The sequence below is a fragment of the Atta cephalotes genome (assembly GCF_000143395.1).
Source record: "Atta cephalotes unplaced genomic scaffold scaffold00010, whole genome shotgun sequence".
Lineage (NCBI taxonomy): Eukaryota > Metazoa > Arthropoda > Insecta > Hymenoptera > Formicidae > Atta > Atta cephalotes.
This window is the reverse complement of record NW_012130074.1, coordinates 964,248-975,797: the sequence shown is the minus strand read 5'-3', so window position 1 is coordinate 975,797 and position 11,550 is coordinate 964,248. Positions and strand designations below refer to the sequence as shown.

Below are 11,550 nucleotides of genomic sequence, written 5' to 3'. Positions count from 1 at the left end.
AATCCCGTGTCGAAAAAACTGGTCATCTTTTGAGGCTATCCACGAATCGATCCAATTTTTTATTTCTTCGTAAGACCGGAAGTGCTGATCAGCCAGACCGTGTACCATTAATCGAAACAAGTGATAGTCAGAGGGAGCAACGTCTGGAGAATACGGCGGGTGGGATAGGACTTCCCATTTCAACGTTTCCAAGTATGTCTTGACCACTTTCGCAACATGGAGTCGAGCATTGTCATGCTGCAAAATCACTTTATCGTGTCTCTCGTATTGCGGCCGTTTGTCTTTCAATGTTCGGCTCAAACGCATCAATTGCGTTCGATACCGATCGCCTGTGATTGTTTCAGTCGGTTTTAACAGTTCATAATACACTACGCCGAGCTGATACCACCAAATACAGAGCATGACCTTGGACGTCAAAATCACCGTTCTTGAAGCGTTGAAACCACTCACGACACGTTCTTTCACTAATAGCGGCCTCACCATAAGTATTTGAGAGCATTCGATGAGCCTCAGCCGCAGATTTCTTCATATTGAAGCAAAAAATTAAAACCTCCCGCAAATGACGAGAATTTAGCTCGTAAACTGACATTTTCAATCGAGAATAACTTTATGATGCTGACACAAATCGACTAATGTTTCTATGGGGTTATGTTGACAGATGCCCAAGTTTATTGTATGACGTCTATGATCTATTTTTTTCGACCACCACTTACCGCTAAAGCCATCTATAGGAAAACGGCGGAAGCAAAGTTGTACACCTAATAATACTACAAGGATTCAGCCCTTCCATGATAGAAGAGAAATCAAGAAAATAGTGAGAGATGCAAAACATTGGTGATGAATCACCAATCTCTTGGAGAATGAAATCTCTTCATCCTTCTCTTACATATTATGAGTAATGGAGAAGAAATAGAAATTCTTCGTCGTTGTTTTTGTTCTCACTCTACTATTGGCTTCATTTCTATACTATCGGGACACATGCTAAGTCTATCTTATAAGCTAGGAGTCTATGGATGCCGCACTCAGCTAGTTGATAAAAATATAGTGCAGATTTTCGATGAAGCCCGAGGTCAAAAGTCTATCGCTGCTCGCCAATCATTCGGCGAGCAGGCTAGCTACTTTGCCATTCATATACGATCAATTGTAGCATATTCGACAATTATAAAATGTATATGCGTACATAATTATTTTCAAGTATAAAATCAGTAGTTGTAGAATTTTTTAAAAAATATTGTTGCAATATTATTAAAATTATATGCATATCTACACTTGTTTCTGAAATGAAACAATGTTTCTGAAACATTACATTATAATATGCAATGTTGCAGCAATATTGCTGCAAGCGTCGGTGCTGTATGAGTATATGCATAATGTATGCACATATGCAAGTATACTTTTTATCGAATATTTTATATTGAATATTTTTTCATCATTTTGTATAAAGTGCTCACGAAGTCAACCGATAATCGATGGTCAATTGAAGTTTAAAGTCAGACTGAATATCGACTTTTATTAAAAATCGACAAATATTTTGACTATAGTCAGCTATTAGTCAGCCAAGAGTTAATATAAAATCGACTTTATGGCCGACAATTATAAGCCGACAATTGTGAAGTATGTTCCGATAAAAAAATTTTTGTATATAATTATATGCTAAAATCTGAAATAAGTTTTTATTAACATCATATTCCAGAACATATACACAAAATTATAATAAAAAAATATTTTTCTTTAAATTCGAGAATTAATTTTATAGTGTTTCGAAACGAATACTCATCCTAAAGCAACACATTCAACGGTGCTTGATCTGCAACTGTATGGGAATTGCTTTTCCGATGATCCACACTGAATGTTAATGCATATAGATATAGATGTGATACAGTTGCTCAATAGATGTTGTCAAAAAGATAGACCGTGTACAGTAAAATTATATTTCTCTTTCTCTCTTTTTCTCTCTTTCATAAATAAATCTAAATACATATAATTTTTACTGGCTGAATTTTGTAATAACTATTTTTTATTAGCTATTTTTTATTAACTATTTTTTTTATCTATTAGATATATATCTTTAACACTGCAATATTTTTCATATTCTCAAAGACATAATTACAATTAATAGAATAACGAAGAGATATTATATTTCTTACAGATTATCTTTTTGACAAAAACGTCTTATAGACATCTTTTTATTTGCTAAAAAAAATAACTGAAAAAAATATCTTTTAGTCATTTTTTTGGTCATTTATTTTCTACTGTCTGGAATACTTATATGTAGCATCTGTGTTTAAGATTCGCTTCGGCATATGTTTTATGAAATTAACGAACGTACGGTATGTGATTTGAAAACTTCTAGAACTTTTCAAACGATGTTGAAAATTCCCTTTCTTTGTTAGAAGTCAAAATTATTGTCAAATCTTATGTTGTACATACATTCAAAAACGGCTTTAACAATTTTGTTAGATTACAACGCACATGCGCCAGTGTGACGCAATGCGCGTAATTCGTTCGTGATCCAATCATAGATATCGAATTTTGGTCACACATGGCAAAAGCGCTTTTTCGTTGTCTTCGTCTCAGATCGCCAATCGCCGCGCAAATCAGAAGGTCACTTCAAAAATTCGTAATTTTCGTATGGGAAATCCATCGATTGATGGAAAGATCCTTTGTGCAACTGACTCTATAAAAGTCCGGCATCGAGTCGCCAAGTCAATCAATCAACCGCCGAAATACATCGAAATTTGTGCTTTGCTGTTCAAGAGTCAAACGTTGTTGAGATACGAAATCTTTTGTCTTGTCACTTAAGAATCCACCATTTCACCGATAATTATTCACCGTTCTGGTAAAGTAGTCTTTTCGTAAGAAAATTGAAATCCAGTTTTTTGCAAGAAATTATTACTCTCACTATTGTTGTAAAACTGTTAATTTGTAAACTGTGTAATAAAGAATAAACTGTGTCGAGTTACTTGATCTAAAATATCGCCTTCATTTTTTTACTCACCGATTGTTTTTTCCGCTTAATTCTCTCGAATATTAAATATCCTTCGAGCCGGACCGTGTTGTTTGTACCGTGTATCGCGTGCTCAGAAGCCGTCGCATTCGGAGTGCGTAGTAATTAAAAGAACAAAGAGAGAAAATAAGTGAGTGAACAATGAGTACAGACATAAATACCTTGTTAATCTCAAAGTGACATCCATGGTCGCATGACAAGGTCAGTGTCGAACTTGAAGAAGATGGGTACAGCAAACATCACGCTCCACGCCGTCTGACTCTCCTCCGCCGATCATCTATGGACCAAGTTTGAAATGCAACACTCATTTGAACTCACTATAAGGAAGCCTTTGACGAAAGTGAGCACATTCCAATTTGCCGACTGAAAATACATACGTACAGCAGCGTAGCCGTAGTGGAACGACTATGTAATGAAGTTCAAGACTGAACATTCTAATCCCGCCCTTAGACTGAATCGATAACCGATCTCGCCACCAAATAGGCATTGTCACGTCTAAAAATCTGATCGTTTTCGGGCACGTTGAAGACTGGCCCTCATTTCGAGATATATTCCAATCCATTGTCGGGAATAATTCGTCTCGAACGTAGAGAAGTTCCACTTGAAATATTGCTTGGAGGGATGCATTGATCCATTAGTAACCGGAGACAATTATCTGCGTGTGTGGGCACTGTTGTGCAAGCACTACGAAAATAAGAAGTTGTCGCGTTCAAATTTTTGCACATTCACTCCCCCCGTGCAAAAAATGAAAAGTGATACTGCCAAAGAGTTCAGCCGCATTTACAATGCAGCTATCAGTGCTGTAAACGGCCAGGACAGCATTGGAAAATCAATTAATTCCCACGACTTCGACCTCTTTAATCACTTCATCATCTTCGACTCGAAGACTCGCTTTGAGTGGGAAACTCACACGAGTGTTTCCACGGATTTGCCAGACTATGACACTTTCATGGATTTCGTGAGGCGAACTCTCATTCTCAAGGCGAAACTAAAAATCATCAAGGTCTCCGGAGATTCGCCGCGAAATTGCATGTCGCCAAGCGCATTGTCGACGTCTCTTGCTGTTCTATGCAAGGACACAATGTTATGATGTGCGAGTCCTTCAAGGTCAAATCCGCTATTGATCGAAAAGCCATCACGAAGATACATCGATGTGCTTCAATTATCTCGGTTCCCATCCGATCGCAAAGTATCAATCCATCAAGACGTGCATCACTTGCAAGGCAGATATCATTCGCTTCTGCATGAAGCATAAGCCACTCCAAAATCTGCCAAAATGAACACGCTGTCCGCTTTGCGACAGGATGAAGATAGCAAAGCAACTCTATTTGCTACGGAGATCCTCATCCCGTCAGAGCATTGAGCAATCAAGAATCTGAGGTTTCATTGAATATTCGTACAATGCTTGTGTCTGTCAAGATCGGCGGTCTCAATCTTCGAAATCGGAGACTTTCATTTGGACTCCAATCATGAGAAGATGACATTTAACCTCATATCTAGAGACAATGAAGCATGGATCAATGCTATTGCCTTCATTTTATCACGTCTTTCACTCCATCAAGGCGCGGCAATCAAATGTGAAGTGTTCCCACATTAAGAGCCTCCAACTCGCTGATCCGCAGTTCATGGCCGATCCCGTGGAGTTGCTGCTCAGCGCAGAAATGTATTCCGTTATTCTGCAAGAAGATCTTCGAAAGGGGGCTCCACAGGCTCCCGTCGCTCAGCGTATGTTGCTGAGATGGATTCTCTCAGAGGAGTGTGGTGACAATTCAACTATAATCCTACGTCGTTTCTTTCAGTGCATCGTCAATCATGAGCTGAACGCGCTCATGCAATGTTTTTGGGAGCAGGAGAGAGAAACTCCTGCCGCCTTAACGCAGAGGAGCAGTCCTGTGAGATCTTTTCTCAAACTCACGCGCGCACAGCTATCGGCCGGTACATTGTGCGCTCTTTGTCTCTCCGCCATCAATTCTCAAGGACACTCTCGTCAGCCAGCAGAACAATTGCTGCTCGCCATGGAACAAAGATGTGAGCGGGAAGCTCAATTCGGGAACCTCTATCGCAACTTCCTGAAAGAGTATGAGGAATTAAATCACGGAATTCGTGCCGAGATCAGCCAATCCAGAAGAGCAAGGAAAGTGCTATCTATCTATCTCACCATAGAGTGCTGCGAGAATCAAGTGCGTTTACCAAGTTAAGAGTGATGTTCAACGGGTCGCAGAAGACAAGATTTGATGAATCTTTCAATTTTCATCTACTAATTGGCGCTAACTTATTGCCAGACTCTCGCCGACATACTCATGCGCTGGCGGTGGTACCGATACGCACTCGTACTACGTTGAAAAAATGTATGTCAGATTCTCGTATTCCTTGAAGATCAGGATTACCAACGCATCCTCTGATGCCTTTTGGTGGACGAACCAATTCGCGAGTACAGATTGAACACCGTTACGTATAGGCTGCCATGCGCACCATTTCTCGCGATTTGTACTCTCCGCTAACTCGCCGACGATGAAAAGGCGAGATTTCCACGAGGCTTCGTCGTATTTCAGCGTGACTGCTACATCGATGACATCGTGACTTCACGCCATTCTTGAGGCATTCACCGTGAAAACCGAACTCCGCCAGTTATGTACAGCGGGTGGATTTTCCCTCAAAAAATGAGCAGCAAACTGTCAAGAGATCATTGCCGGAATTCCCGCCGAACATCGTCTCATATTCGATTCCTGTGGGAATTCAAGAATCACGCCACACTAGGGCTGTAGTGGCACCCGGTCGGAGATAAATTCACGTTCACAATTCACTCCCACGTTGTTGCTAATCTCACGAAGAGAAGCGTGCTTGCAGAAACTGCGCGACTCTTTGACCCTCTCGGATGATAAACGCCAATTCTCACTAAGATCCTCATGCAGTCTGCCTGGCTGCAGCAACTGGAGTGGGATGCTCTATTTCCGTCATCCGATGCCTGTCAGTGGCGGCAATTTCTTGGAGAGCTTCCACAGCTCGAGCGTCTTCAAATTAGCCAATGGCTGGGAACTGGCGATGAAAGATCGATTGTCAAATCGAGTTGCATGAATTTGTCGACGCATCAGAGAGGAGATAGACCCTGCCGCGGTCTATCTCTGAGTCACTCGCACAGATGATACCAGAATATTTCTGTTGACAGCTAAAAGCAAGATCGCTCCAATCAAGCCTGTATCCCTACCGCGATTGGAGCTGTGCGTCGTAGCCGTACTAACGAATTTGGTTGCGTACCGTTCTAAGTTTGGTGATAGCTCCCATCAGATTATCGTCGGATTCCAAGGTCACGCTTCAGTGGATTCAAGAGCATGCTTCTAAGTGGAAAACATTGGCGTTGCCAATCGCGTGTCCCTGATCTAGAAATTGATGCCGGACGCTTAATGGTGTCACGTTTCTGGAAAGGACAACTCAGTCGACTATCTCGGGGAATGACGCCAAGCGAGATCATTCATCATCAACTCTGATAGTCAGGCCCCTCCTGGATTTGCCAGGACCCATCAGCTTAGCTCTGCAACCACGCCGAGACTTCATTGGACGAGATGCCGGAACAACGCCTCGCATAACTCCATTAAATGAAAGATCACCGAATCAGAATTTCTGCTACGATTCTCCTCACTTCATCAAGTCCTGAGGATTATGGCATGATGCACTGGTTGTCCTCCAAGAAAACACCGCTCGAGCCAGGAGTTTTGCTACACACGCTGACATCTCATGAACTGGATATGGCACTCTTCCGATGTAAGCCAAGAACTGCACTATCCCACTGAGCTCAATCAAAAGCCATCGCAAGTATCTCCTCGAAGCCAATTATATGCTCTGAATTTGTTCCTCGACGATCAAGGAGTTCTTCGAGTCGGAAGGTGATTAAAGCACGTCGTCTTATGTTTGGACGAACGCCATCCAATGATTGTGCCTTCACAATCATACTTCACTTGCTAGTGGAATCCTGTCACCGCCGAACACTCCATGGAAGAGTGTAGCTTACACTGAGTCCGATAAGACAGCGTTTCTGAATCTCTCGAGGTCGCCTTTCGTGAAACTGGTTACATCGATGCATCACCTGCACCCGATAGAGGAGAATCATGCCGCAGTCGCCAATGGGCAATCTTCCTCAAGGATGCATAAAGCCGGCTCGTTCGTTCCTCAAAACAGACATTGACTACGCCAGTTCGATACTTATGCGCACAAGTTGGGGACGTGGACACCGATCCCAAGGCATTTATAGCCATCTTTGTATGCCTTTGTTCGCACTTCGAGGTCATTTCCGACTATTCTACGGATGCATTCCTCATCGCATTTCGTCTAAAGGACTCTGCTCGGATGTTCATTCTGATTGCGGCACCAACTTTACGGACATCGACAAGTAGTTAGCTTCTCCGAGAGCTTCTCCGAGCATCATCCACCAAAGATCATCGCCAACGCGGCTGCTTCGGAGGGGATCCGGTGGTTCAATCCATCATTCGTTCCACTTTGGGAACCTCTGGGAGGTCTGCTATAAAATCAACGAAAAATCATCTTCGGTGAGTGATTGGCAATATTACGCTCACTACGAAGAAATGAGCTCTCCTTGCTCAAGTGGAAGTTTGCCTTAATTCGCGATCTTTGCAGGCTATCCGACGACCTCTCCGCGTTCACTCCAGAACATCTGCTCGGTGTCCCGCTGCTGGCCATTTCAGAGCCATCGCTAACAGAAAAAACTGATACCTCTCTCTTTCGATGGCAGCATCTGCAAAAAATGCGTGATTACTTCTGGGAAAGATGGTCGCGCGACTGCACTCTCTGACTGCGCGCCCGAAGTGGTTCAGAGCAAGCGCTCCTCTTCATCTAGGTACATTGTGTCTCATCATCTCCGAGACATCGCTAATAGATGACCCTTAGCTCGCATCACAAGATTGCATCCAGGAGAAGATGGTGTTATCGAGTAGCAACCGTTCGCACATCCGAATTCATCCGACCACTGTGAAGTTAATACTGCCTGGCCCCGACGCCGCAGCTATTCCGCTCAAGGATACGTAAGAAAATCTATATGTATTATAATATGTATTATACGTTACAATAAAATAATCCAATATGTATATATTACGAAGTATTATAGAATATAATTTGAATAATAATTAACTTATGATGCTGAATGTCAGTAATGTTAAATACAATGTGTTTGCATCAATCTATATACATAAAATCGCGTTAATAGTCACATTTCTTTCGATCTTACCGTATCATTATCTGTTTGTGGCCGAGTCGATTCATGCGTGCTGCTAGTTTTCCTGCGCTTCGCGCAGTCGTCTCACTCCACTATACTTCACGTTCAGTATTAAAGTATGCAGCCTTTGTGCAGTGCAACCACGATTGTAACCTCTCACTCGCGCAAAACTACTATCACTTGTCAGCACAGACTTCCGCGACTTTATGTGCCGTACGCGCAATTATTGTCAATCCGCGACACCTGAAGTGTCGCGTCTCAATAATTTATTGAATTCGCGCTACCTTGATAATTGCCGAGCACTCGCATTAATTTTGTAATCGCAGGACGAGGCGAGCGGGATGTTTGAGATTCGCTTCGGCATATGTTTTATGAAATTAACAAATGTACAACATGTGATTTGAAAACTTCTAGAACTTTCCAAATGATCTTGAAAATACCCTTTTTATTTTTTAGAAATTGTTGTCAAATCTCATGTTGTACGTACATTCAAAAACATCTGTTAACAATAGCTTTAACAATTTTGTTAGACATTACATGTGCGCCAGTGTGACGCAACATACGTAATTCGTTCGCGATCCAATCATAGACATTTTGATCACGCATGGCATAGCGCTTTTTTTCGTCGTCTTCGTCTCAAATCGCCAATCGCCGCGTAAATCAGGAAGTTATCTCAAAAATTCATAATTTTTGGGCGATTGACGGAAAGATTTTTATGTTGTGCAATTGATTCTGTAAAAGTCCGAGCCACCGAGCCACCGAGTCAGTCAATCAACCGCCGTCGAAATACGCTGAAATCTGTGCTTTTCCGCTCAAGAGTCAACCGTTGTTGAGATACGCCGAAATCTTTTATCGCTTGAGAATCTACTGATCATCATTTCGCCGGTAATTGCTCGTTTTCGTAAAGTATTCTTTTCGTAAGAAAACTGAAATCCAGTTTTTCGCAAGAAGTTATTACTCTCATTATCGTTGTAAAACTATTAATTTGTAAACTGTGTAATAAAGAATAAACTGTGTCGAGTTACTTGATCTGAGATATCGCCTTCATCTTTCTTTTATTCGTGATTGTCTTTTCCGCTTAATTCTCTCGAATTCTCTCTCTGTGTATATTAATAATAATAATAATAATAATAATAACCATTAATAATAACCATCAATCTACGTATAGTCAACAGTTAAAGTTGATAAAAGTCCTAGAAATAATTAACTAAACATTAACTTTAAAAGTTCACTTTTAGTTGACTAAAAAGATCGACTATTAGCTCGCAAACAGTCACGCATGCTGTGTGAATGTTACTATTATTAATGCAACTTGGAACCAGCAGGACCTTTAGCTTCTTTTAAAACATTTGCATTTAAATGATTTACATGTTAGTTGTATATTTATGTGAAATAATATTTTGCTCGTTTATAAGTGTCAATACTACATTACTTTAATTTATTTATTGAATTGCATAAGTTAAGACACACGTTATAATTTTAAATAGAAATGTACCGAATTGTAAAATTGCTAGCGAATATCGCATATTTTACCGGATATCTGGTAAAATTTTTCTATTCTATAATATTTAAAAAAGAGGAAAAAAGGAAAGTAAAGGAAAAATATAGCAATAATAATTTTCTTTATCTTCTTAACGTGAAAAGAAAAAGAGGAAAGTTGAACAAGAAGTACAAGTTCAATTGAAAAGAATAGAATTCTATATCAATGATGTGAACTTGTATATAAAATTTCAGCCAGATATATATATTATATAATATTGTTAAATACTAATGATATCCGACTATTTGGCGGATACTTTGGAGGGGGGGGGGATACATCCCTAGTTTTAAAATGATTTGTTACTTTAAAGTGCTATGTGTTATACAATTATATACAGAATAAATCATAATGATTATACCAATGTTTTACTATGGGAGATGAATATTTCACTTTCTCTTATGCTTTTTCCATTTAATAATTCTTCCAATCGGTAATTCGTTTTTCTTGATAAAATATTGATTTGATTATTATTCATTCATCCTGTATATTTTTTACAATAAATTAGATAGATTATAGATATATTATAAAATATCCCGAATTAGCACAATTCATTAAGGAGACAATAATTAAACATCAGCATGCATTACAAATATATACCTTTAACCACTAAACATGCATTACAAATAGTAAAGTAATATTAGATAGGTGAATTTGTTAGACTAGGAATATTGCGCCAATAAATTATGATATTAATAGAGACGATTGAAACAATTAATTATCTATTTATTTAACAATTATTAATAGATATAAATATTTATTATTATAGATATTTATTATTATAGATATAAATATTAATTAAATTTAAGTAAAGCGCGAATAATTCACAAAATGTTATAATATTTTAGAAATTCATTTCTTTCGTTGATATCACGTACATACATACAGCAGAAACATAAAACGCAAATAGAATACTTTTTGGACTTTACTAACTTTACTCTAAACTTTACTTCTTTTTTTAATGCTATTATACAAGGTGTTTGGAAAATAATTAATCTTTCATAGGTGATATACAAATAATATTCGTTAACGTTTCGGCTATTGATTTTAGCCAATATTAGGTGTACAACTTTGCTTCCGCCGTTTTCCTATAGATGGCTTTAGCGGTAAGTGGTCGAAATAAATAGATCATAGACGTCATACAATAAACTTGGGCCTCTGTCAACATAACCCCATAGAAACATTAGTCTCGATTGAAAATGTCAGTTTACGAGCCAAATTCTCGTCAATTGCGGGAGATTTTAATTTTTTGCTTCAATATGAAGAAATTTGCGGCTGAGGCTCATCGAATGCTCTCAAATACTTATGGCGAGCTATTAGCCGCTATTAGTGAAAGAACGTGTCGTGAGTGGTTTCAACGCTTCAAGAACGGTGATTTTGACGTCCAAGATCATGCTCTGTATTTGGTGGGATCAGCTCGGCGTAGTGTATTATGAACTGTTAAAACCGACTGAAACAATCACAGGCGATCGGTATCGAACGCAATTGATGCGTTTGAGCCGAACATTGAAAGACAAACGGCCGCAATACAACGAGAGACACGATAAAGTGATTTTGCAGCATGACAATGCTCGACCCCATGTTGCGAAAGTGATCAAGACATACTTGGAAACGTTGAAATGGGAAGTCCTATCCCACCCGTCGTATTCTCCAGACGTTGCTCCCTCTGACTATCACTTGTTTCGATCAACACGATTCAACACGATTTCGATGGCACACGGCTGACTAGCACTTCCAGTATCTTATGAAGAAATAAAAAATTGGATCGATTCGTGGATAGTC

The 11,550-nt window shown here is 39.6% G+C and overlaps 2 protein-coding genes and 1 pseudogene across 2 annotated transcripts in view; all 3 read left to right on the top strand.

Moving 5' to 3' along the window:
- Positions 1-3,597, top strand: part of LOC105627850 — a 27,086-nt pseudogene extending 23,489 nt beyond the window's left edge.
- A 155-nt stretch (positions 3,598-3,752) lies between these two features.
- Positions 3,753-4,097, top strand: LOC105627849. The gene has a single exon (XM_012209126.1). The coding sequence runs from the start codon at positions 3,753-3,755 to the stop codon at positions 4,095-4,097; it is 345 nt and encodes a 114-aa protein (XP_012064516.1).
- A 2,642-nt stretch (positions 4,098-6,739) lies between these two features.
- The window catches only part of LOC105627848 (1-acyl-sn-glycerol-3-phosphate acyltransferase alpha-like), a 97,044-nt gene continuing 92,233 nt past the window's right edge, over positions 6,740-11,550 (top strand). The window contains exons 1-2 of the mRNA XM_012209125.1: positions 6,740-6,888; positions 6,968-7,162. Coding sequence (XP_012064515.1) covers positions 6,740-6,888; positions 6,968-7,162 — 344 coding nt within the window. The remainder of the gene's footprint in view (positions 6,889-6,967; positions 7,163-11,550) is intronic.